General features: G+C 41.3%; 1 protein-coding gene across 4 annotated transcripts in view; it reads left to right on the top strand.

The window, feature by feature from the left end:
- Positions 1-8,767: 8,767 nt before the first annotated feature.
- The window catches only part of NASP (nuclear autoantigenic sperm protein), a 36,022-nt gene continuing 17,247 nt past the window's right edge, over positions 8,768-27,542 (top strand). For 2 of the 4 annotated variants that reach the window (XM_027108688.1, XM_027108685.1), the window contains exons 1-2: positions 8,768-8,982; positions 23,256-23,306. In XM_027108688.1, the coding sequence (XP_026964489.1) occupies positions 8,924-8,982; positions 23,256-23,306 (110 nt within the window). In that variant the 5' untranslated portion in view covers positions 8,768-8,923. Of the gene's footprint in view, positions 8,983-9,220; positions 9,365-23,255; positions 23,307-27,542 lie in introns of those variants that run through there. The other 2 variants (XM_027108684.1, XM_027108687.1) reach the window with 2 other exon arrangements.

Raw genomic sequence — 27,542 nt, 5'->3', positions numbered from 1 at the left:
TACTTGCTTGTCTTATTTGTCTGGTCAGACCTGATATGGAAACAGTTTCTTTTACGGATGCTGGGTGTGACCTGCCATGAGTCCAAACTCCCTTATCTTTCTTGATTCTGGAGAAACCAGTGTGTAGCTGAATTCCATGTCCGCCTTCATAAATTATAAGGTGTATTAGTGGAGTAGCGCCACCTAGAGGCATCTCTTAGCACTACATGCCATCCCCGTGTAGTCTTAGTGGGAATGCCAAAAATTGGTCACTTACGGACTGAGATCAGGGCAGCGAGAATCCTGTGGTTTCTTCACACTTCTGGGCATGGGTCTTGAGTTCCTGCATCCCGCCACCCATCTAGTCAGTGCCTAGATTTAAGAATATGAAGAGCCAACAAAACTTACATTCTGAAGTTTGGGAGTCCCAGCTTGGAAAATCAGCAAAACTGGGGACAGGGTCTTTTTCTCTCAGACACTATAGTCAGTGTGCATAGGCTACCTGAAGGAGGCAGAGTCAGCACCAAAGTTTGTCACTGTACCTAAGGTCCTATCATATATTTTGTGGTCCCACTAGAGACTGAAGTTTTGGGTTTTTAGCAGGGTTTTTGGAAAATCCCTCTAAACTCCGGTCACAAAACTCATTTTAGTTTTCTAGTTGAACCATTGCTCTTCATTCAGAAAATATTTATGGAGTACTTGGTCACGATGCGAGACCCTGGGGATATAGCTATAATCAAGACACATAGGTCCCTACAGTTTACTTGAGACAGACTAAGTAATGGTGTAATTAGTTTAATTACAGTTGGAAGAAGTGCTATGAAAAAGCGCAGAGTGAGAAGCTTACTGATTTAATCGGCTGAGATCTGAAGGATGAGTAGAGAATAATTAGTTAAAAGAGGTGAGAGTGGTAATAGTGTTCCATGCAAATTGGATAGCCTTGAAACTGAAAGAAGTTGTTGGAAAAACCTAAAGAAAAGTCTTTGTGACAAACTGAAAGTGAGCAGGGGTGGAATGGCATGAAACAATGCTGGAATAAGGTAGGGACCTGGTGATGTAAGGCCTAGGAGACTTTAGGTTTTTAATTTTATTTAATACATTTATACATTTATTTATTTATTTATTTTTGGCTGCGTTGGGTCTTTGTTGCTGCGCGGGTTTTCTCTAGTGTCAGCGAGCGGGGTCTATTCTTCGTTGCGGTGCGCGGGCTTCTCATTGTGATGGCTTATCATTGTGGAACACGGGCTCTAGGCGCGCGGGCTTCAGTAGCTGTGGCTTGTGGGCTCTAGAGCGCACGGGGTTAGTTGCTCCGTGACATGTGGGATCTTCCCGGACCAGGGCTCAAACCCGTATCCCCTGTATTGGCAGGTGGATTCTTAACCACTGTGCCACCAGGGAAGTCCAAGACTTTAGGCTTTTTAATCCTGAATGAAGCAGGAAGCCATGTAAGAGTTTTGAGCAGGAATAACATGGCATGATTTGTGTTTTAGAAGTACAGTGCTAGTGCAGTGGGGAAAATGGATTAGTAGGATAAAAAGTGGTTGTAGGGGGGCTTCCCTGGTGGCGCAGTTGGTTGAGAGTCTGCCTGCTGATGCAGGGGACACGGCTTCGTGCCCCGGTCCGGGACGATCCCACATGCTGCGGAGCGGCTGGGCCCGTGAGCCATGGCCGCTGAGCCTGTGCGTCCGGAGCCTGTGCTCCGCAACAGGAGAGGCCAAGTGGTTGTAGGGAGGCATGTTGGAAGTTAGTCTTTTTATTTTATTTTATTGAAATATAGTTGATTTACAATGTGCCAGTCTCTGCTGTACAGCAAAGTGACTCAGTTATACACATACACTATTATTTTAAATATTCTTTTCCATTATGGTTTATCACAGGATATTGAATATTTTTCCCTGTGCTATACATTAGGACCTTGTTTATCGATTCTAAATGTAATAGTTTGCATCTACCAACCCGAGAAGTTAATCTTTTGTCTGTGGTCCTTTCTACCTGGAACAATCCACCTGTTAGCCTACTGTTGGATGAACATCTATTACTTAAACATTCAGTTTAGCTGTCACTTCCTCTGGAACATCTTTCCTGATCTCACCCTCCCCAGGTGGCTTGCTATATGATTCCATAGCTCCCTTATACCCTTTCACGATCCAACTTTCCACAGTTATGAGGTAACATGAGTTTGAAATGTATTAGTTTGTTGGGGCTGCCATAGCAGTACCAAAGAGTGGGTGATTTAAACAACAAAAATTTGTTTTCTTACAGTTCTGGAAATTAGAAATCTGAGATCAAAGCATCAGCAGGATTGGTTCCTTCTGAGTGGCATAAGGGAAGGGTTTGTTCCAGGCCTCTCTCCTTGGTTTGTAGATGGACATCTCCCTGTGTCTTTACATTGTCTTCCCTCTGTGCACATCTGTGTCCAAATTTCTTTTTTTGTTTGTTTTGTTTTGTTTTTTGGCTGCACCACATGACTTGCAGGATCTTAGTTCCCTGACCAGGGATCAAACCTGGGCCCCAGCAGTAAAAGCGTGGAGTCCTAACCACTGGACTGCTAGGGAATTCCCTGTGCCCAAATTTCTTATAAGGCTGTCATATTGGAGTAGGGCCCAACCTAATTATCTTATTTTAACTGAAGACCCTGTCTCCGTATACAGTTACATTCTGAGGTACTAGGGGTGAGTACTTAAGTATATGATTTTGAGGAGGGAGGACACAATTCAGCTCATATCAGGAAGTGAAAGTTGTCATAACATCAAATTATTCACTAATAAGTTGACTACTTAGAAATTATTCTTAACTCAAACATCTCACCGTGCTTAACATTAGCATTTCTCTGTTGACATCTTTGTCTAAATCACTGGGCAGTACAGTGCACATCCAATGAAAAGTGAAATTGCAAATCTTGCAGAAGTTAACAGTACTTTATGAAGCAATGGAAGTGATGTTAGAAACTTAACACATCATACCCAAAGCTATAGAAAAGTGAGGATCTGACAGTTAATTGGGAAAGAAAATCAAAGATGAAGACACTAGACTTCAAAAGAGGATATTTGGCTTATCAAAGTATTAAGGAAGGCCTTTGGGAAAACTATGAAGTCCTTAAGTATTTTTGCAAAAAGGATTCTTTATATGATTGTTTTGAGTAAAAGACCACAAACTCAGATTTTAAAATGAGATTTGCCTTTTTAAGACTACATTCTAGAGGAAGGGAGTGCTTACCAGCCAGAGGCTAGCACCACCACACTCCAGTTCCTTACATCAAAATTTTTTATACACAAGTACAATCTAAGACCCCTTTCAGAAACTGCCCTGCAGTCTGCAGGGAGGAGGGGATATCTCACAGTCAACTAGGAAAACTGAGACCTTGTGGCATTATGTAGGAGAGAGAATATGAACCTTGTAGTCAAAGTCTGGCAAACTAACAGATAAACAAGGTCCTACTGTATAGCACAGGGAACTATATTCAATCTCCTGTGATAAACCATAATGGAAAAGAATGTAAAAAAAAGAATGTATATGTGTGTATAACTGAGTCATTTGCTGTACAGCAGAGATTGGCACACCATTGTAAATCAACTATACTAAAAAAATAAAAAAGTCTGGCAAACCAAAAAAGAATACTTGGTGAAAGGGGACTGATAACATACATATGAAAGAGGTCACAGTATTTGTCCAGGAAAATGTGATCTATGAAGGAGTCCTGATATTTGTCGAAAGAATTAAAACATTGAAAATCACTTTATTGGAGATGTTAACTTCTAGAATGTTCATGACAAGTTCCGTTGATTTTCCTCTTTGAGGATCATCTGCACTTTGACATCTGTATATTCATAAGGCTATAAATATGCCTGTCCAGATGTGTCTTTGTTTTGTTTCACTACCTCTTGGGCCTTTGGCCTTTTGAGGTTTTAATAGGTTGTTTTATACAACATGAGAAGCAAGCCTCAGCTAGTATAATGAATACATGGAGAGCATATATTTTTGCCAGGATAATTAACACACATTTAATTACATTTAAATCTCATTCTGTTTCATTTCCCTACATCCAGGATCTACCTGAATTAATTAAACAGTTGTTTCTCTCTCAGTGGAGTGGAGAACCAAGACTGTTTCTTTAATTTTAGGGATGTTTCTTTCTAATTCACTTTATAGTTTAATGACTTGTGTTGACAACAGTGTAAACATCACCTTGAGCTATCATCATGAGGTCAAGAGCCATTCAATTCTGCCACAACAGAGGTAGATGATACTTCTATTTGTGGAGATCCAGGGTGTCATTTTTTGCATTAAAGCTTTACTCTAGTATTCCAGAGATATTAACATGACTTGTGCTGGCCAATGGAAAAAAAAGTGATTATGTGTTGGTTCCGGGTGAAAGCTTTAAGAACAAGTGTGAGTTCCAACATATTCTCTCTTACCCTCTGAAACAGTGACAAGCAATACTCTATATTATTTATGGTTGCTGTTCCATCAGCTTGAGACCCAGAATGAGGATGACACAGAGCAAAGCCTCCAGCTGACCTGAGATGAAAATATAGTAAGGGTGGAAACTGAATCTTATTGAATGAAGCCATTGAAGTTTTGGGTTTACTTGCTACCACAGCAAAAATTACCCTGTCTTTTTTTTTTCTTAATTAAAAAAAATTTTATTTATTTATTTTGGCTGCGCCGGGTCTTAGTTGCAGCATTTGGGATTCTTAGCTGCGACGTGCAAACTTCTTAGTTGCGGCGTGCATGTAGGATCTAGTCCCCTGACCAGGGATGAAAACGGGGCTCCCTGCCTTGGAAGTGTGGCGTCTTACCCACTGGGCCACCAGGGAAGTCCCTACCCTGTCTTAATTAGTACAGTTAGCTAATATTTTATTTATGATGTATGCAGTGACATTCATAGGTGAAAGGGGCTTACAGTTTTATTTTTTATATTTTCCTATTTCTGGAATCAAGACTACATTACCTTTGGGAATTCCCTGGAGTTCCAGGGGTTAACACTCTGTGCTTCCACTGCAGGGGCATGGGTTCAATCCCTGGTCAGGAAACTAAGATCCCACATGCTGTACTGCACGGCTTAAAAAAATAAAAAAGACTACATTGGGACTTCCCTGGTGGTGCAGTGGTTAAGAATCCGCCTGCCAATGTAGGGGACACGGGTTCGAGCCCTGGTCCAGGAAGATCCCACATGCCGTGGAGCAACTAAGCCCGTGCGCCACAACTACTGAGCCTGCGCTCTAGAGCCCGTGTGCCACAACTACTGGGCCCGCGTGCCGCAAACTGAAGCCCTCGTGCCGCAACTACTGAAGCCCGCGTGCCTAGAGCCCGTGCTCCGCAACAAAAGAAGCCACTGCAATGAGAAGCCCGCACACTGCAAGGAAGAGTAGCCCCTGCTCGCCGAAGCTAGAGAAAGCCTGCGTGCAGCAACAAAGACCCAAAGCAGCCAAAAATAAAATAAATTTATAAAAAGATTACATTAACTCTTTCTTTTTTTAATTTTTTGCTATACATAAATGTATGTGTTCAACCCACCATCTTTAACTGAAAGTCTTCCCTAAATCTTATTAATAAAAATCAGAGTTCTATTATTATCCTAGAAAAGTTTTTGCTTTTTTTCTACGTATGGAAATGTTTCTTGAAAATGTGTTAAAAAAAAAAAAAAAAAAGAAAGAAAATGTGTTAACCTCACCTATAAAACCATCTGGGCATTTGGGGGGAATGGTGGGACGTCTGACTACCATTTTCAAATATTTATTATTTATTGATCTACTTAAGGTCTGTTTTTTCTTGTGCCAATTTTGACACTTTGTTTATTTCTAGGATCACTCCATTAGGTTTTCAAATTTATTAGCACATAATTATTCTTTTTTTTTCAATATTTATTTATTTATTTGTTTGCACTGGGTCTTAGTTGCGGCATGCATGTGGAATCTAGTTCACTGACCAGGGATCGAACCCCAGGCCCACTGCATTGGGAGCACAGAGTCTTATCCACTGCACCACCAGGGAAGTCCCAGCATATAATTATTCTTAATACAATTACCTTTCCATTGTGTCTATGATTTCTGTAGTTATTTCTTCTGCATTTTCTATTTTGCATTTGCTATCTATATTTTTCTGTCTATATATTTTTATTTTTTCAAAGAACCAGTTTCTAGTTAATCTTTTATTTCTCTCTTGATTTCTGCCCTATCTTCCTTATGTACTTCCCCTCTTGTTTGAGATCTCTCTCTTGCTCTTTTTCTAACTTCATGAGTTGAATTCTTTGAGCAATTTTTCTATTTGTTTCCTGATAAAATTTTTTGAAAGCTATAATTCATCAAAATACAGCTTTATCTGTGTCCTATGAATTTTTTTTGTCCTATGAATTTTAACATGTAGTGTATTTATTGTCATTCAGCTCTAAGTATTTAACTTCCTTCATGATTTTTTAACCCAAGGGCTATTTATTTATACAATATATAAATGTTAATTTGCAGTGCAATAAAGCTTTGTGGTTAGAGAAGATGGTCTATATGAAAATGATAATGATTCTTTAGAATGTATTGAGGCTTTCTTTGTGGCCTAATAATGGTCCATTTCTATAAGTGATCTATGATGTTTGAATGTAATGTGTATTTGCTGATTTTTGAGCATAGATTTCTATATATTTAGTCACTAGAGCATATTAATAATATTAGTCATGTCTTCTCTATCTCTGCTTACTTTTTCGTCTGCTTGTTTCTGAGTGACATGAGTTAACAATTTCAGCTACAATTGTTGACTTATCTCTATTTCTTCTGCAATTCTTATAGTTGTTGCTTAATATATGATGGATATATTTAAGAAGTTTATTTCACTCTTATATAACATTTTTGGAGTAAGCAGACCAGAGCTTGTATGGTGGCTCTGTGATGCTAGGAACCTAGGCATCTTACTAATTTGTCATTCCTGGTGCATTGCCCTGATTGACTTGGTCCAAGTTAGTTCACCACCTCACCTTCTGAAAAGAGAAGCCCCTTCCCTTTGATATCACTATATGGAAGATGCACAAATTGCTTTTGTTCACTTTCCATTGACCAGAGTGTCATCATGCGAGCACTTCTAGTTCCAGGGGACATTGACAATTTTGGTTTTTATTCTGGGGGTTATGCACTAAAATAAATGCATAAATAAATAAAAATCAGGGTTCTATTACTACTATAGGAGAGAAAAATCGATATTGGAAGACAACTAGGAGTCTATCACAAGATCTCAGTGTTTTGTATGTAATCATTCATTTAATCCCTGTCTTTTCCATATACTTCTTCTACCCTCAACTTTCTCTCAGTTTAACCTCCTTTTTGTTTTACCCTCTCCAAAAAATAAACTTCCAGTTTTCCATTGCCCTGGGGAAGATGATTTAGAAAGTCTAACTGCTTCTTTTTATTTTTTTTAAATTAACTTATTTATGTATTTATTTATTTTTGGCTGTGTTGCTGCACACGGGCTTTCTCTAGTTGCCGCGAGCGGGGGCTACTCTTCATTGCATTGCACGGGCTTCTCATTGTGGTGGCTTCTCTTGTTGTGGAGCTCGGGCTCTAGGCACGCAGGCTTCAGTAGTTGCGGCACGCGGGCTCTAGAGCGCAGGCTCAGTAGCTGTGGCGTGCAGGGGCTTAGCTGCTCCACAGCATGTGGGATCTTACCGGACCAGGGATTGAACCTGTGTCCCCTGCATTGGCAGGCGGATTCTTAACTGTGCCACCAGGGAAGCCCGCAGGTCCAGGTCTTTATCCCTAAAGATTTCAAACTGCCTGAGTCTTGACAGACTGGAATAAGAATCCTCCCCAAGAATCTTTCTCAGTATGTCTGAACCTGGACGGAAATAAAATTCTTGTTCTGACCTTTGTAGGCAAGGCCATGGTGGAAGGCAATGGATTATGCTCCAGATGTGAGGAAGTGCAATTATCTTCCACTCAGCGAGTTGCAGAAAATGAGGCACACTGCTTCCCATAAATGACTTGTCTTGCAACCTTCTGAGCTAGTCATACCTTCTTTGAACCTTGGTTTCTATTTCTACCAAATGGGACGGATAACACCGTTGTCACTAGTAGCGTTGCTGTTAAGATTAAGTAAGACAGCTAGTAGCTTTAGAATGTCTAAGCACAGTGCCCCCGGACATAGTGGACAAACTATAAACCGTAGCTTGGAGTGGACGAAAAGAGCTGGAAGCTTTAAGCTAGTCAGATTTGGGAGTCTGGGTAGGGCCTAAGAGGATGGCTTCACCGGATTGGGCCAGCCGAAGGGGGCGGGCCCAGAGGGAGGAGCCAGCCGCGTCCCGCCGCAGCCCCCAGCTTTGAATCAAGCGCGGTAGTTTCAGGCGGTGGCCAATCCTAGGACAGCATTTCCTTGCGTCAGTTGTTGTTGAGGTTCAGAGCCACGCGTCTCTCACCGATATCTGTTCTAGCCGTTGCTGGTATACACGTGCTCGGCTGTTTCGTGTCCATCCGTTACGACTGAGCGGACCGACAGAAAGTCTCAGTTAACTTCCTGAGTATACGGCCTGGAAAGAGACTGTCGGCTACTCGCTCCGAACATGTAGTGCAGCCCCAGCTTCCCCTTCTCTGGAAGTCGCTGGCCGCCGTTCAGTCAGGAGTAGTAGTACCAAGATTCTAGTTCTTCTTACGCGACTTGCTAGAGAAGCAAAAAGTTGCTTTTTTCGAGGAAGCCAGGGAGGAAATGTATCACGCAGAACCAGGTGGTGCGGGTGGGGGATGTCCTTGGGCAGCATTGGGGCTGGGTCCTGGCCCTTTAAACTCGAGGGGGAGGATCCGGAAGTGGATGGGCGGGGCGAAGGGCCCTGGTATATAAGAGGGCCCAGCCGCGCGGGGTCTCCAATCTGCCATTTTCTGTCCACGAATAAGTCTCTGGCTTTCCAAATTCTCTCTGTTTTTCCCACAGGCACTATCCCGTCCCGCTGGCCCACCACCTCAGGCGAACGATGGCCGCAGAGTCCACAGCCACTGCCGCCATCACCGCGGAGCTGGTTTCCGCCGATAAGTAAGCTGGACCGTGGAGAGCTTGAGGCACTGGCCAGTCCGCAGGGAGGGGGTGGTGGACGGAGGCTAACCGGGAGGGACAGACCGGAGGGTGGGAGGGCTTTCCTTCCAGTGAACAACCGTCGCTGTTCGGGGAGGGCCGGACACTGGAGAAGCCCACTTATAGCAGAGAACCTCGCTCATTGGCAGTAACGCCGGTCGGCTGGGGCCCCCTGCCCCGCTTTTCGCGGTCGCCATCTTGCCGGGGGCAGCGGCGGCTGTCTCCATCGCCTGCCCCTCTCCTTCCTCCCCAGGCCCGGGGCTATCGGCGGGGAGGCGGGGCCCCGGCGCGGCAGTGTACCTTCACGTCCCTGCTGTCCCCGCACTCCTGGCGTGCGCCTCCGGTAGGATCCCCAAACACATCGGGAAAATAACCAACAGAGATTTGGCGCCAAAAAAAAAAAAACTGCACGAGGGAGGAGGCCGGACCGGTGGGTCGGGATGGGCGGGGTCTCTCGGGGGCGGGGTCGTGCGCTCGTGCGTTCGCTTCCCTCCGCCGGCTTTGGAGCAGGGGGCGGGGCCCTGAGGAGGCGGGAAAACTCCATTGTTTGGGGCTGCGGCTCCCGAGCGCCTCGGACTTCCGCCGTGGGACGCGGTGAAGCTTGTGCCCCGCGGTCTCCTCGCTCACCTGGTACTCCCCTGCCCTCAGCAAGGCCCATTTCTTTTGTCTGTGGTGGAGAGCATCGTGGTTCTTTTAGACTTTGGGGACGTTGGCGGGGGACTTGGCTGCTTCTGGGGGATTTTATCGTGAGGCGAAGCATCTTCTAGCGCTGCGTCGAGGTCTTTTCACTTCTAGCAGTGTTTGGTTGCTAGGAGAATGGGCAGTATTAAGCGCGAAGTGTAACAGAAGGACTGGAAGGAATGATAGAAGACATGATTGCTATGAAAACGGCACAGTGCCACTCAGACATAAAGGTATTTTTTGAACAGTGAAGGGAAACAGGCCGTTATTTGAAGAAACAAGAAATAACCCAAATTATTAAGTGGCAGACTCTAGGTTAAACCCTAGTATTTCAAGTTTTTATTCCCTCATTACTCATCCTTTCCCCCATCCCCAAAGCTTGAGAGGAAATTGCATGAAAATCTAATTAGCTAGTTAGAACAATAAAGGCATCATTCCTTAGTTAAGTAAGTTCCTGGGGCAATTCAGGGGTAAAGCGTTTCAGTCGTTTAAGGGGGTGGGTAAGGAAAATTTATGTGAGTTTAATAAACTACTAAGAATGCACATTATAATTCCAGTATAGCCATTGAAAGAATAAAAAAACATGTTTAACTTCCAAACCAGTAGAGAGAGAAAATTGAATGAGAAATAAACCACAATTCAGAGTTGATTTTGATACCGCTTTCATTGCTTAAGTGGTGAAATGTTGGGCTACAGTTTTGTCATCTGTTAAAAGCTACAATTTGGCTTCTGTCCCCTCATGCCATTAAACAACGTTGCTAAAGGTTATCAATGGTTGTCTAAATGTTAAATCAGTCTTTGTCCTTATTAGCTTTCTAAATAGTTCTAAGTAGTTGTTAACGTTTTTGTTTATGTTACAAAAGAATATAGCGGTTTGTACTGTAGTGGTAAGGAGGAATGAGAAAGCTTAGAAAGAGGAAGTCTTATGTGATGCATTGAATTTTACTTCAACTGTCTTATAATTTCTGAGCTACTTATTCGTACCTTTAGATGAGAGATGTCAAAGTAAAAATAAGTGGTTTCGCTCAGTAATCCTTAAAGTTCTGGGGTTTGTCGTTCCTATTTCCATAAGTGGAAGGTTCATCTGTGTTGGTGTGGGGCTTATTTTGGTGCTTAGTATTTGGCTGTTTAAAATGAGATGGATAACCTCTTGTAAGTTAGCTTTATGATGAATTAATGTCACTGTAATTAGAATATATTTGTGTGAAAGATTTAGCTAACGTACCTGTGTACCTATATTTTGGTTGGGTGGAGGAGTTAGGTTCAGTATATTAGCTCAAATGTGTAAATGAGAAGAGTCTCTCTTGGTGGACCTGCAAAAAAAAAAATCTATTTTCAGAAGATTTAAAAAAAAAAATTTTTTTTTTTCCCGGTTGTGCCACACGGCATTATACAATCTTAGTTCCCCCGCCAGGGATCAAACCCACACCTTCTGCATTGGAAGCACGGAGTCTTAACCACTGGACCACCAGGGAAGTCCCTGACCTTGTACTCTTAAGACAATTTACTCATCACATCCATTAACTTTGGTAATCTTTATATGCGTATCCGAAAGTATTTTCCACTTACCACTTTAAACAACTGAGGTTCGGGGAGGGACTTCCCTGGTGGTCCAGCAGTTAAGACTTTGCTCCTAATGTAGAGGACTCGGGTTCAATTCCTGGTCAGGGAACTAAGATCCTGAAAGCCACACAGCCTGGCCAAAAAAAAAAATCGGTTAAAAAAAAAAAAACTGAGGGGGGGTGGTGGTGGTGGGATGAATTGGGAGATTGGGATTGACATATATACACTAATATGTGTAAAATAGATAACTAATAAGAACCTGCTGCTGTATAAAAAAATAAAACTGAAAAAAATATATAGAGCAATGCAGAAATAAAAAGACAAATTCACAATTGTAAAAAAAATAAAAATGCCAAAAAATAGTAAGATTAATTGCAATTTTACAATTTGGGCTTTAAACATACACTGTTTCTTGGGCTATGACAGTAGGGTAAAATGACCTAGTTTGTATAAATTTTATGAGGCTTGATAAATGCACTTAATAATTGTCAGCTCATGACAAAATTAAATGACTCAATGAATGTTAATGTCTCCTTTCATATATCTAAATGCCTTGGTACAGTTTCAATATGTGGCATATGTATTGTAGTATTATCTATTAATAACGTGGATCAGAGAGAAGCAAAAGTCAAGGACAAATGTAATTTTTTGTGAGATGTATATTATTTTTTAACATCTACCTGATTATCTTTGGATGCCAATTAAACATTACACCCTCTTGAAAAAAAAAACACTGAGGTTCACCCTAAAGGGTCCACAAAAAAAAGATCATCGATTGGAATGCTTAATATTGTTAAGATGTTCATACTACCCAAAGAGATTTATGGATACAACACAGTCTCTGTTAAAATGCCAATGGCATTTTTTGCAGAAGTAGAAAAATGCATCCTAAAATTCATAAGAAATCTCAAGGGGTCCCAAATAGCCAAAACAGTTTCTTTTGTTTATTTGTTTTTGACCACGCCTCGAGGCTTGTGGATTTTAGTTCCTTGACCAGGGATTGAACTGGGATCCTAACCACTGGACCGCCAGTAAATTCCCTGCCAAAACAGTTTTGAAAAGAACAAAGTGTAGGTCTCACTTGCTGATATCAAAAGATTGTGCTACTGGCATAAAGATAGAGAAATAGAACAATGGAATGTAAAAGAAAACCCAAAAATCCTTGCATATGGTCAAATGATCTTTGATAAGGATGCCAAGACCACTCAATGAAGAAAGGACATTCTTTTTTTTCTTCTTAAATTTATTTTTTTATTTTTGACTGCATTGGGTCTTTGTTGCTGCATGCGGGCTAAGCGGTGAGCGGGGGCTACTCTTCGTTGCAGTGGGCGGGCTTCTCACTGCGGTGGCCCCTCTTGTTGCGGAGCACGGGCTCTAGGTGTGCGGGCTTAGTTGTTCCATGGCATGTGGGATCTTGCTGGCCCAGGGCTTGAAGCCATGTCCCCTGCATTGGCAGGCGTATTCTTAACCACTGGGCCACCAGGGAAGTCCCGGGATATTCTTTTCAACAAATGGTGTTGGGAGAACGGGATATGCACATGCAGGAGAATGAAGTTAGATCCTTATTTTACACCGTATACAAAAATGAGCTGAAAATGGATTAAAGACCTAAATGTAAGACCTGAAACTATAAATCTCCCAAAAGAAAGCATAAGTTAAAAGCTCCATGGGAATTCCCTGACGGTCCAGTGGTTAGCACTTGGCACTTTCATTGCCATGGTCCAGGTTCAGTCCCTGGTTGGGGAACTAAGATCCTGCAAGCCTCTCAGCGTGGCTAAAAAAAAAAAAAAATTTCCCTGCCAGTTTTTCAGTACATTTTATTGAAGTACAGCATACTACAAAATGCACAAATGGTAAATGTACAGTTGAGTGAATTTTCACAAAGGGAAATTAGAAACAAAACATTATATGGAAGCTTCCCCCCCCAACCTTTTTAGTCATACTCCTCCCATCAAGCCTAGCTCTTCTGACTTCTAACATTACAGTGTCATAGGTGGATGTTGAACTTGTATTTATTTGTAAGGGTACCATAAAACTTTATAGGGAGGGTCTTGCCTGGTGGTTCAGTGGTTAAGACTCCACGCTTCCACTTAAGGGGGTGCAGGTTCGATCCTTGGTCGGGGAACTAAGATCCTGCATGCTGTGTGGCACAGCCAAAAAAACCCCAAAAAACTTTATAGGGAGGATGACAGATGATGCTAAATTTCTATGATGACTGGGAGCCAGGAAAACTGAGTTCTGTTTCTAGCTGCTGCGGTGGACCTCAGTTTTCCCATTTGTTAAATGGTGGCAGTAGTGGGGAGATTCTACAAGGAAATTTTTTTCAGGAAAGTTTTGTGAAGCAGTTTTCTTTCCTCCTACTTATTGGCATATTTTCCCTATATTTATTGAGCATTTGTCTTATTTAGTAGAGGCGCTGTGGTTAAGGAGACAGAAAAGATCTCTGCTTTCAAATGGAGCTTCGACTACTGGGATAGAGACCATGAATATATAGATTAGAGAATATCAGTGATAAAGTGCTATGCAAAGAATTACCCTAGTTTTAAGGTGATGTGAGGTAACTGGGTGGTTATTTTTAATTAATTAATTTACTTATTTATTTTTGGCTGCACTGGGTCTTCGTTGCTACCCACGGGTTTTCTCTATTTGCAGCGAGTGGGGGCTACTTTTCGTTGCGGGGCGTGGCTTCTTACTGTGGTGGCTTCTCTTTGCAGAGCATGGGCTCTAGGCACTCGGGCTTCAGTAGTTGTGGCACGTGGGCTTCAGTAGTCGTGGCACACAGGCTTCAGTAGTTGTGGCTTGTGGGCTCTAGAGCGCAGGCTCAGTAGTTGTGGCACATGGGCTTAGTTGCTCCGCGGCATGTGGGATCTTCCCCGACCAAGGCTTGGACCTGTGTCCCCTGCATTTGCAGGCGGATTCTTAACCACTGCACCATCAGTGCAGGGGGAAGCCCTGGGTGGTTATTTTAGATTGGGCGATCAGGGATGGCCACAATGAGATGAATGACAAGGGGCCAGCTATATGAAGTTTCTAACTGGGAAACTTCGTTCATAGAAATAGGGATAGCAGAGAATGTGGATACAGAGGCAAGCAGGTTGGTAGTTTTGGTGGTTGAGGAAGGGAGACTTCCTGTCTAATGGTTTCTATTTGCTCAATGGGGTGTGAAGCAAGGTCTGCTTAGAAGTAAGGGGGAATGGAGTAGGGTGTAGGAGATTTGAGGAGAGATAGTAATGTTGGAGACTTGGAAGACATATTCTAGGGAATGTGGTAGGATTGCCAATGTTGTCCTTGTTTCAGATATGGGGCCAAGAATTTAAAGAGAGTGCAGTCAGTGCTGTTGTTCCTTAAATGTTCAGCTTCTCTGCTCTAGCAGACACAGAATAGATGGCTAGAGGATTAAGACCTCTTGTGGAACATAAAAGTTTGCCAGAAGAAAAGCCTTCTTCACAGGCTGAGGGTTTATGTTAAAGAAAAAAAATCTTTAAGATAAAACAACTGGAGATTTGTGGGGGGGTTTTTCATGTCTGGTTGTCTGCCAGCAACTACCTATTTGGTCTCTTGGTGCTTCCTTTCCTTCCCCTTAGATAGCACCATCTCTGCATTCAAACGTCCCAAGATGGATGCTTTTAAAAACATTTTCTCTGTGATATATGCGTTCAGTTGCTTTCTTTGCTTCTTCCCTTCATAGCCAGGCTTCTTTAGATAAGAGTCTGCAGAATTTCTGGTGTCCATTTTTCCCCCCCTTCTGTTTGCTTATATATTTAACAAATGTATTCAATATATACTTTAATGTGTCAGGTTTTAGAGATACAAAGATGAATAAGGTATCAGTTGCTGGTCATCAGATCACAATCTAATTGGACAGGTGTGTTCTGAGAATATACACATTTGTTCAACCTGTCTCGATCTGGCTTCTTCATGTCATTTAAACAACATTGCTAAAGGTGATCATGGATTGTCTAAATGCTAAAATAGTCCTTATTCTTAGCTTTCTAATGAGTTCTTTTTGCTGCCTTTTTGGCACCTCTTTGCTGCCTCTGATACCAGACACTCCCTCCTTAATTATGTCTTCTTTTGATGCTGCCTCCATTTCTTCCTATCTTTCTGTTCTTTCAGTGTTAATGATTGCTAGAATCTATTGATTCCTTATGTGCCAAGCATTGAACTAAGCACTTTGTGAACTTTCTCATTTAATTTTCAAAACAGATCCTGTGAGGTAGGTACTGTTAATAGTTGAGGAAACTGAGGTACTTCATATGGTAAGTGGCAAAGTCACTTGTCGTTAATGCTACCCTAGTGATTCAGAATTGGTCACTTTAACAAATATTGATTAGATACCAGGCTTTGCTAGGATACAGTTTAGGATAAGATAGACATGGTTTCTTAGATCTTAATCCTGATGGGGAATACAGAAAGTCAGTAGGCAATTGGAGTACAGATTGAGTTATGATGGGGTCGTGTAACTGGGTAAGTTACTTCTCTGGAAAATAGCCACAAGGTTTTTTGTGAGAGGATTAAATGAGAATGTAGTAGGCACTGCTATGTCTGACAGATGTTTGCTCTGAATTGCCTATTGAATGTTATCCATTTATTTATTTATTATTTTAAAAATATTTATTTGGCTGCGCTGGGTCTTAGTTGCAGCAGGCGGGATCTTTAGTTGCGGCATGTGGGATCTAGTTCCCTGGCCAGGGATCAAACCCGGGACCCCTGCATTGGGAGCCCAGAGTCTTAGCCACTGGACCACCAGGGAAGTCCCTGAAGCTCTCCATTTAGGTGTTCCATAAGCACCTCAAAACCAGCTCAGTATGTACACCCCAATTTTCACTAATAATCTTGCTCTTGTACCTTATTTTGGTTGGATAGCACTCAGTTTCCCAATCCCAGAAATAAAAATTCTAGATTCCCCCTCCCTCCTTTTTAAATTTCTAAGCAGTTACCAATGTTTAGCAGTTTGGTAGTCTGTAACAGGGCTTAGAAATGTAAAGCCTAGAGGGCCAGATAGGAAAAAGTGAAGTGGTGGTGGGGATTGAAGTGAATTGTCCCTTAAAGGGCTAGGTCACTGTTCAACTTCAGCTGATTGGGGAGAATGTATGCCATAGTGGCAGGTATTTCTAATATTTAAAGAATATTGTAATTATTTCTTTGACTAGGAAATACATTCCTGGTTCAAAATCCAGAAGGGGAAGTACACAGTGAAATGTCCCTCCAATCCTTATTCCCTAATCACATAGGTTTTCTCCTCCGAGTCCACCAGTGTTAGTAATTTATTATGTGTCCCTCAATGCTACCTTACGCATATACGAGCAGATTGTAAGTAGTTATTAATTCTATATTATTGTGTAAACGGTAGCACACTTGACACATTTCTGAGCACTTAGCATTATATCTTGGAGATGATTCCTCATTAGGGCATAGTTTCTTTTCTTTTTTTTAATGGCTGCATTGTATTCTATTCTGTGACTGTCTCATAATGAGTTTCCTATTGATGGACATTTGAATTCTTTCCAGAATTTAATTGTTACAAATTGTGCTCTAGTGAATAACCGTGTAACCCTGGACTCATATCTATAGGATAAATTTCTACAAGTGGAACTGCTGGATCAAAGAGTGTTCATTTGTTGTTTTTGATAGATATTGCCAAATAGACCTTCATAGAAGTTTTGTGAATTTAAACTTATATTAGCAATATATGTGAACACCTGTTACTCTTACATTCTTGTCTTTGACTATTTGATGGGTAAAAAATGCTTTCTCACTGTAATTTTGTGTTTCTCTGAAGAATGAGTGTGAGCATGTATTCAAATGTTTGAGGTATTTGTGTTTCATTTTCTGTGAATGTGTTTATATCCTTTAGTCTTTTCCTGTTGGACCTTTTTCCCTGTTGATTTAATATTCTGTATATATTCACTAAGTTAACCTTTTGTGAAATGAATGAGATGGAGTAGAATTTATCTGTCTTACATGATTTCTGAATATGAAAGGCCTTCTCCTGATGAGTTACAATGTAACTCGCCTGTGGTTTCTTTAGTACTTTTCTGGTTTCAGAGTTTACATAATGATTTTTCAGGAGAAGCAGAAATCCAGATTTTTATGTGATATCTTCATAGTTTTAAATGTAGTAACTACCATAATTAACATTAAAAAATAATTGTGGGTAAACATGTCTATGGCTCAGATAGGACATGAACATGAGTTAGTAATTTTTTTTCTAATATGGTGCTTGTTACAGTGTGGTCCCCAAACCAGCAGTAGCAGCATCACCTAGAAAGTTGTTAGAAATGCAAATTCCTGGACCTCATAATAGACCTGCTGAACCAGAACTCTAGGGTTGGGGCTCAACAGCGTGTTCTTTTTTTTTTAAATAAATTAATTTTATTTATTTTTATTTTTGGCTGCGTTGGGTCTTCGTTGCAGTTGCGGTGCATAGGCTTCTCTTATTGCGGAGCACGGTGCGTGGGCTTCAGTAGCTGTGGCTCATGGGCTCTAAAGTGCAGGCTCCGTAGTTGTGGCTCACGGGCTTAGCTGCTCCGCGGCATGTGGGATCTGCCCGGGCCAGGGCTCGAACCCGTGTCACCTGCATTGGCAGGCGGATTCTTAACCACTGCGCCACCAGGGAAGCCCTCAACAACGTGTTCTAACATGAGCTCCAAGTGATTCGTGTAGGTTGAAGTTTGAGAACCACTGCTTTAATCCATCTTTTCTCCTGACTATGCTAGTACATGCCCTTTTTGTCTAGGCTACTAAATAAGAATGGAAGTAAGTTTATCACTGCTGAGTGCTTTACAGTGCTATTTAATAGTATCTTCAACTGATATGCTTTTTTCCTCATTTTGTCCACTTCAAACTTTTATACCACTGAGTATATAAAAGGTAAATTTGATCATATTACACCTTCAGTGCCTCAACTTAAGGATAAAAATTTAAAACTTTAGGTTGGCATCAATACTGAACGATCTGGGACTTCTCTGGTAGTCCAGTGGTTAAAACTTTGCCTTCCAGTGCAGGGGGCATGGGTTCAGTCCCTTACCGGGGAACTAAGATCCCACATGCTGCACAGTGCGGCCAAAAATTCAAAACAAAACAACAACAAAACCTTAAGAAAAAACCTAAACGACCTGGTTCCAGCCTTGCTTCTAGAAAGTGGGGACATGGAAAGTGGGGTGAAGGAAAGTTACAATGGTAAAGTCCAGGGAATTCCCTGGCATCCCAGTGGTTAGGACTCCGCACTTCCACTACAGCGGGCCATGGGTTCCTTCGTAGGGGAAGATCCCGCATGCTGTGGGGTGCGGCCAAAAAAAAAAAAAGTAAATTCCAGTCTTGGAATTTACATTATAGTTTAAGGAGGTATTCTCCAAAGTAGAGAGGAATTAAGGTTTAATAACGATACAGAGATTGACAGTCGCCTTATTTATGACATTATCAGGGAGCTTTTCCAAAACAAACATGAATTCTATCTCAGGTTTAACAAATAAAATCTCTAGGGGTGCAACCCAGGCATCTATCTTTTGGATAAGCTTTCTAGTGAATTAATTACTATGCTCACCTCCGGTTAAGAATCATGGTCACATCAAGATGGGGAAGTTACATGGAAGTACGTGTGAGCTCAATATAAAATTTAAAACTTTCAACTAGAATAACAACAAAATTGAAAATGGCAACCTTACAAAACAGAGATCTAAATCAGTAGAGGTATTCAAAGAAAGACTAGGTTAGCATTTGCCAGGCATGTTGTATACTGAGTAAGGAGCAGAATTAAGTAACTTTCAATTCTAATATTTTAATCAAATACAATTTAATCAAATACATTATCAGGACTCCATGTTTTAAATTACAGACTGGCTGATGGGAGTTATTTATTCTAGACCCTGTGTGATTTCCAAGGATAGTTTTGCCTATTCCTTTCTGGGTCATTCTTTCCTGGGTCTCAGTAGTTTTCTCATGCATAAGTTGATCAGCACTTAAACAGAGACTGGGGGGAAGCGTCTACAGATCTCTGAAGCTTGCTTTCTCTATAGCTCTCTTTCTAGTCTGTCCTGTAAATTCTAGCTACCTAGGCCACCCCAAACCTCAAATTCTGTCTTCTCAATTCTGTGAGATGGACTTTGTTCATGGTCCTTCTCTGTCCTGTGGACAAGTCTCTCCAGATAGTAACCTGGGGATACTCATAGGACTCACCTCATTTGTTTCCCTTCTCTCAGATTACTGTCTTGTGCTACTGGTGTAAAACTGGTGTTTCGTGTATTTTGGCTGTTTTTTTTTTTAGTAGTTTGAGTTATTTGAATCTGATGCCTGATACCTTCCATTATGGCTAACCGTGAAAGTTTAATAGTGTTGCACTTCATCTGTCACCTATGTGGGGTGCAAAACATTTTGTGTATTATTGTTGCTACTGGTGCTTGAATGTAGCATGTATGTACAGTGTTAACGTGTTTGTTTTTAGTACTCATACTTTGGACGTTTGTGTTATACCACTTTGTGTGTGCCACAGACTGGTATTGGTTTGTGAACTGTTCGTTACTGGTCTACAAAGATACAAGTATAGCGAATTCCCTGGTGGTCCAGTGGTTAGGACTCCACGCTTTCACTGCTGTGGCTCCCGGTTCAGTCCCTGGTTGGGGAACTAAGATCCCACAAACCATGCTGTGTGTATGTATAAAAATTGGGAGTAAGCATTTGGGAACAAAGAAATTTGACATTACTCTGACATTTCTGTTAATACTTTATAAAAACCCATGTCTTACACATTGAAATTAAAAGTCTGGTCCTTCAATCGCAGGTAATTTGAGAAGCTCTGTGCTAGAATTTGGCCAGAATAATCCTTTAGTTAAACTATTTGAACATAATTAGCTATGACAGGAGGTGTTTAGGAGATAAGGATCCAAGGCCATTCCAGCATTTTGGTCAGATCATCTGCTTGCTTATGTTGCAGCTGAAAGCATTTAAATTGTACTTCATTCCTGTCACCCTAACGGTGAAGTCTCTGATTATTTTCAACCCCATTTCCCTGCCTCCCCTCCCCCCAGGGCTTTTCATCAAATTTGTAGACCAATATAACATTCTCAAAAGGATTAGGAGTTAGGAGCAAAGATTTTGGATCCTGCTGAAAGAAACTGACACCTTTTCATCTCTAAAGCATTTTCTAGAACTCAGACTCCAATATAGTTAGTCCCTGCCTGGCATTTAATCTCTTCTGCCTTTCTCAAGTTGTCCCCTCTGCTTTTTTTTTTTTGGCGGCGCCCTGCGCCTTGTGGGATTTTAGTTCCCCAACTCAGGCCTTCGGCAGTGAGAGCGAGGAGTCCTAACCACTGGACCGCCAGGGAATTCCCTGTCTCCTCTGCTTTAACTTTTGTTGGAGACTGTGTCTGATGCTTAGCATATAGTGGGTACTAAAATGTCTATTGAATTTAATTTTTTGAATTAGTATATTTATTTATTGAATTGAGCAAGCAATTTTTTTTTTTTTTTTTGCGATACACAGGCCTCTCACCGTTGTGGCCTCTCCCGTTGCGGAGCACAGGCTCTGGATGCGCAGGCTCAGCGGCCATGGCTCACGGGCCCAGCCGCTCTGCGGCATGTGGGATCCTCCCGGACCGGGGCGCGAACCCGTGTCCCCTGCATCGGCAGGTGGACTCTCAACCACTGCGCCACCAGGGAAGCCCAGCAAGCTATTTTTTAACTGTTCATTTGTTTCTTCCATACTGTGTATATTACACTGCTATTTTAATAAATTTGTTATCACTAAACAAGAAAGTCCAGGTGTGAAAAATTAGTTGACTCAGTTCTATTTATATGTATGTTTTAACCTTTGGAGGAGTTTTCAGTAATGTCTATATAGGAAAGCCTTTTTCTCTCCTACAGCTTCTTGTGTTCTCTCATACTTCTACTGTTTCTTGCTGTACATACTTCAATTCTAATTTATTGCTCCTGAGGTGTTAGTACTCACTAGTAAAGTTTCCTGTTTTCCCACTGTTATTTCTTTTTTCCATTTCACCACAGCTAACAGCATTCTCAGCTCTCATGGTGTGCTTTGGGGGCACATTTATAAATGATAATATGTCCTTACTTAGCTGAATGTTGCCTTTGGCATATAGGTGAAAACTGATGATGGGGCAGGTAAAAAGAGACAAGAATTTAAATTAATACCAAGTGAATGGTGTCAATCTATAGGGTTCCTAAGTAATAACTTAAGTCGACCCTGTCTTGAAACCTACCTAAGGTATAACTTTATTGTAAAGAAAGGGTAAATTCTTTCCCATTTATCAATTTTCAGAATAATGCAGTGGTCTCCTATCAGTCTCTAAAAATGACTAACGAGTTCTTTTTGGTTTTTTTGTGTCATTGTGAACTCATGGATTTAAACATATTTGGAGTTTTTCAATCAATTGTAATTATCTTAAAAAATTTTTTAATTTTATATTGGGGTATAGTTGATTAACAATGTTGTGTTGGTTTCAGGTGTACAGCAAAGTGATTCAGTTATACGTATACATGTATCTATTGTTTTTCAAGTTCTTTTCCCATTTAGGTTATTATAGTATATTGAGCAGAGTTCCCTGTGCTATACAGTAGGTCCTTGTTGGTTATGCAATTATTATCTTTGTTGATGCTCATTGTCCCTTCTGGCCAGTGAGATTTTACTGAGGTTGGCTCCTAAGTGTGCTTTTGTAATACTTTTGTAAATATGAAACATCAAATTTATAGAAAAGTGAAAAATAGTACAAAGAACTCTTCCCATGCTTTACCCTGGATTTCCACTTTTCCTTTATAATTCCTTTTAGCATGATGATAAGTAGATATGACCCTAAATAATATTAGATATAGTATTGTTGCTTTCTGGCATGAAATTGTCCCAGATTCACCTATGTACTTCCCCTGCTCTGGCTTAGAATCAATTCTTTCTCAGTAGAGTCTTGGTTATTTTTAGTGGGAAATGGATTTTCAGGAGCACAGTCTAGGTGCTAGGGGGGTTACTCGTGCTGCTGAGTTGGTCATTATTTCTAGACTTTTTTAGTAAACACAACTATGAAATATTTTAAAGATATTTATTAGTACTTTTCAAAAAAAATGAATGTTCTGGGAAACTGCTTCTTCCTTTTTTTAAAAAAAACTTATTTTTAGTGAGCAGTTGCAGAATGTGAGATTTTCAGGATTGCACATACTGGGTTATAACAAATACTGCATTCTCTTCTGTCCAATCGTAAACTCAAATCTAGGATGTAACTGTCTTGTTCACTGTAGTATACTTCATGTGTAGCAAATAAGCATACAACGGTTATTTGAATGAGTAAGGATTAAATTTGATAATGTAAATATTATGTAAAACCTTAATATTTTGGGCATTTAATAAATCGCTCTTCTTTTTTTTTTTTTTTTTGCGGTACGCGGGCCTCTCACTGTTGTGGCCTTCTCCCGTTGCGGAGCGCAGGCTCAGCGGCCTAGCTGCTCCGCGGCATGTGGGATCTTCCCAGATCAGGGCTCGAACCCGTGTCCCCTGCATTGGCAGGTGGACTCTCAACCACTGCGCCACCAGGGAAGCCCAATAAATCGCTCTTTTTATGGCTTTATATTTTCTTTTTTATAAAGTTTATTTATTTATTTATTTTTGGCTGCATTGGGTCTTGTTGCTGCGCGTGGGGTTTCTCTACGTGCCTCAAGCGGGGGCTACTCTTCATTGTGGTGTGTGGGCTTCTTGTTGTGGAACACGGGCTCTAGGCATGCGGACTTCAGTAGTTGTGGCACGAGGGCTCAGTAGTTGTGGCTCACGGGCTCTAGAGCTCAGGCTCAGTAGCTGTGGCGCATGGGCTTAGCTGCTCCGTGGCATGTGGCATCTTCCCAGATCAGGGCTCGAACCCGTGTCCCCTGCGTTGGCAGGCGGATCCTTAACCACAGCACCACCAGGGAAGTCCCCATATTTTCTTAATTTGTTTAATTTCTAGTCTTAAAATAGCCTTCATTTTTACTTTTTTCCTCTTAATTTTTCATTACAGAATTGAAGAAGATGCCCCTGCTCCTTCTACCTCTACAGATAAAGTGGAAAGGTAAGATTATTTACATGGTGCAATTAGATTTATATCTGGAACATAGACTAAGAGGTATATAACTTGAGGGCAGTTTGTTTCATTATTTTCAATAGGTAACGAATAAGACTGAATGTTAAAGTACCTGTCTAAAGTATGGAGTCCTGACAATGATGTCGTCAGTTTTTTTTGTATTTGATTAAAATATTAGAATTGAAAAACTTGTTTAATTCTTCTTACTTAATACCCAACATGCCTGGCAAATGCTAACTTATTTTTCTGTTGTTGTGGCATGCAGGCTCAGTAGTTGTGGCTTGCGGGCTCTAGAGCACAGGCTCAGTAGCTGTGGCGCACAGGCTCAGTAGCTGTGGCGCACAGGCTCAGTTTCTCTGCAACATGTAGGATCTTCCCAGACCAGGGCTCGAACCCGTGTCCCCTGCGTTGGCAGGCGGATTCTTAACCACTGTGCCACCAAGGAAGTCCCTAACTTATTCTTTTCTTTAAAAATATTTTATTTATTTATTTATTGGCTGTGTTGGATCTTAGTTGCAGTGCAGACCTCTCTCTAGTAGTGGTGCATAGGCTACTCTGTAGTTGTGGTGTGCGGGCTCTCTAGTTGTGGCACATGGGCTTATTTGCCTCACAGCATGTGGGATCTTAGTTCCCCGCCTGTGTCCCCTGCATTGGAAGGCAGATTCTTAACCACTGGACCAGCAGGGAAGTCCCTAACTTACTCTTTCTTTGAATACTTCTACTGATTTAGATCTCTGTTTTGTAAGGTTGCCATTTTCAATTTTGTTGTTATTCTGGTTGAAAGTTTTAAATTTTATATTGAGCTCACATGTACTTCCATGTAACTTCCCCATCTGGATGTGACCGTGGTTTTTAACCAGAGGTAAGCATAATAATTAATTAACTAGAAAGCTTATCCAAAAGGTAAATGCCTGGGTTACATTCCTAGAAATTTCATTTCTTAAGCTTTTAGTGTATGAGTGTTTTGGAAAAGCTTCCTGTTAAATCTTAAGCTCACTTAGGTTGAAAATTACTGTTCTAAATTCTGTTTAATCCTTTTTGCAAAATATCTGCACTTTTTAAGAGTCTTTAAGTTTTTCATTTGTTTCATCATTTCACATTGTGGTCTTAAATTCCATTGTTATCTTGGTTATTTAAACCATGTCTTTTACAAATACTACCTACTGATTTGTGAGTCAGTCTCGTTTTGGGGTGGAAGGAGTACTGCTCAGGATTGGTCCTAAAAACACATTCGCGTAACCTTTTTAGAGTCTTGGTATATACCATAGTATTAAATTTCTGGACTGAGAATAAGGTATAAATGTAGCTAGGCTACTTCACCCCTGGAACACTTCTGATATGTGATTATTAATATTCTAAGCATTGATGATCTTTTGAGGAGTATGATAATCTGATTCTGAGAGAAACTTGGAAGGATGGTTGGAAAAAACATGACTAGTCTCATAAATTTGTAACAGCTGATCTGAAATGGTTATTTAGTACTGCCTGGCAACTATAGCATGTTTCCCTGGCCAAGTTGTTCTCCCATTCTGCTGAGTAACTTCTTAATATTCAGTACCGTCACCTGTCTTCTTGCTCTTACTTGATGATTTTACTTTTTAAGAAAATTTGATTGGGGACTACCTGGTGGTGCAGTGGTTAAGAATCCACCTGCCAACGCAGGGGACACGGGTTCGAGCCCTGGTCTGGGAAAATCCCACATGCTGCGGAGCAACTAAGCCCGTGTGCCACAACTACTGAGCCGGTGCTCTAGAGCCTATGAGCCACAACTGCTGAGCCCATGTGCCACAACTATGGAAGCCCACGTGGCTGAGCCCACGCTTCGCAGCAAGAGGCCACTGCAATGAGAAGCCCATGCACCGCAACGAAGAAGTTGCCTGCGTGCAACTTCTGAGAAAGCCTGCATGCAGCAATGAAGACCCAATGTAGCCAAAAATAAATAAAATAAATATATATAAAAAATTTGATTGTTCAGTAATAAGCAGTTAGGAAGAGGAGTTTCTTAATCTATCTTAAATCTGTACCCACACATTCTTTTCTTTCTTTATTTTTTATTTTCTTTTTTATTTGTTTGCTCTCAGTCTTTGTTGCAGCCAGCAGGCTCCTTAGTTGCGGTACCCGAACTCTTAGTTGTGGTGGGATCTAGTTCCCTGACCAGGGATTGAACCCGGGCCCCCTGCATTGGCTGCACGGAGTCGTATCCACTGTGCCACCAGGGAAGTCCCACATTCTTCTGGATGTGGGTCCATGCTCTTATTCAGAGGTTCTGAAGGTGCAGTCTGTATGCCCCTGGGATCCCCAAGAGCCTTTCAGAGATTCTGTAAGGTCAAAATTTTTTGTATTGGTAGACCGTTTGCCGTTTTTGCTGGTTGACATTGGCACTAATGGTGCAAAATCAATGGTGGGTAAACCTGCTGGACCTTTATTTAACAAAGGTCAAGGCAGTACAAGTAGTTCACTCCCAGTTTCACTTCTTTGCTTCCACGATGAAGCAATAGAAACTAATAAATTTATTCTCAGTCCTTCACTACATGGTTTTAGGATAATCTGTGTGACAAAATGGGATTGGAATGCTAATTCTGCACCCTGAAGTAGGTAGGTAAGATGGTTGTCTTTAAGAAAAGCATTTGTGTGACTGTTTGAATAAAGAATTAAATTTTGGGGGCTTCCCAGGTGGCACAGTGGTTGAGAGTCCGCCTGCCGATGCAGGGGACACGGGTTCATGCCCTGGTCTGAGAAGATCCCACATGCCGCGGAGCGGCTAGTCCCGTGAGCCATGGCCGCTGAGCCTGCGCGTCCGGAGCCTGTGCTCCGCAACGGGAGAGGCCACAACAGTGAGAGGCCCGCATACCGCAAAAAAAAAAAAAAAAAAAATTAAATTTTTCATGGAATTCTGGATTTCAAAGGATGAACAACAGACTGATTACTCAGACTTGGGTATTTGGCAGACAGTTTCTCAAAAATTAATAAAGTGAGGCTGTCACTTTAAGGGAAGCAACTGAGAATATCTGTTGTCAGTGATAGAATTTGAGCTTTCAAATGAAAATAAATTAAAATCTTAGAAGTTGTATTGACTACCGTGAGCCTGTCTCATGTCCCAATATTTCAAGACTCTTCTGATGAAATTGGTGGTGGTGGTTGTTTTTTATTGTGGTGTAAATGCATATAACATAAAATTTACCATCATAGGGACTTCCCTGATGGTCCAGTGGTTAAGAATCCGCTTCCTGATGCAGGGGACTCAGGTTCGATCCCTGGTCGGGGAACTAAGATCCCACATGCCACGGAGCAACGAAGTCCACGCGCTCTAGAGCCCATGCTCTGCAGCGAAGATCCTGCCTGCCACAACTAAGATCTAATGCAGCCTAATAAATAAATATTTAAAAAAATTACCATCATAACCGTTTTTAAGTGTACCGATCAGTAATGTTAAGTACATGTACGTTACTGTGGAGCCAGTCCCTTCTTGCAGAAGTGAAACTCTCCATCATCCATCTCCAGAACATTTTCATCTTCCCCAACTGAAACTCTACCCATTAAACAACGTCCCATCTCTTCCCCCAGCCCCTGGCAGCCACCATCCTACTTTCTGTCTCTGTGAATTTGACTACTCTAGGTACCTTTTATAAATGAAATCCTACATCGTTTGTCTTTTTATGACTGGCTTATTTAACTTAGCATAGTGTCTTCAGGGTTAATCCATGTTATAGCATCTGTCAGAGTTCTCTTTTTAAGGCCGAATAATATGCCGTTGTATGTATAGACCACATTTCGTTTATCCATTCATCTGTCAGTGGATACTTGAGTTGATTCCTTTTGGCGATTGTGAATAATGCTGCTATGTATATGAGTGTACAAAATCATTCATGAATAGGAGATCTATTCAGAGTACAAGATAGAACAATGATTTTTATTTTATTTAAATAAAATAATAATAAATATTAAATATTTATTATTAAATATTTAAATTTTAAATTAAATTAAATATTTTAAATATTAAATATTAAATTTATTTATTTTTTGTTGCATTGGGTCTTCATTGCTGCAGGGGCTTTCTCTAGTTGCAGTGAGCGGGGGCTTCTCTTCATTGCGGTGTGCAGGCTTCTCATTGCGGTGACTTCTCTTGTTGCAGAGCACAGGCTCTATGCGTGCGGGCTTCAGTAGTTGTGGCACACGGGCTCAGTAGTTGTGGCTCGCAGGCTCTACAGTGCAGGCTCAGTAGTT

This window comes from Aethalodelphis obliquidens, unplaced genomic scaffold (assembly GCF_003676395.1).
Source record: "Aethalodelphis obliquidens isolate GAN/ISIS:26980383/991018 unplaced genomic scaffold, ASM367639v1 scaffold9, whole genome shotgun sequence".
NCBI classification, from domain to species: domain Eukaryota; kingdom Metazoa; phylum Chordata; class Mammalia; order Artiodactyla; family Delphinidae; genus Aethalodelphis; species Aethalodelphis obliquidens.
Note: the sequence above shows the minus strand (reverse complement) of the source record. Positions and strands in the feature narration are given on the sequence as shown.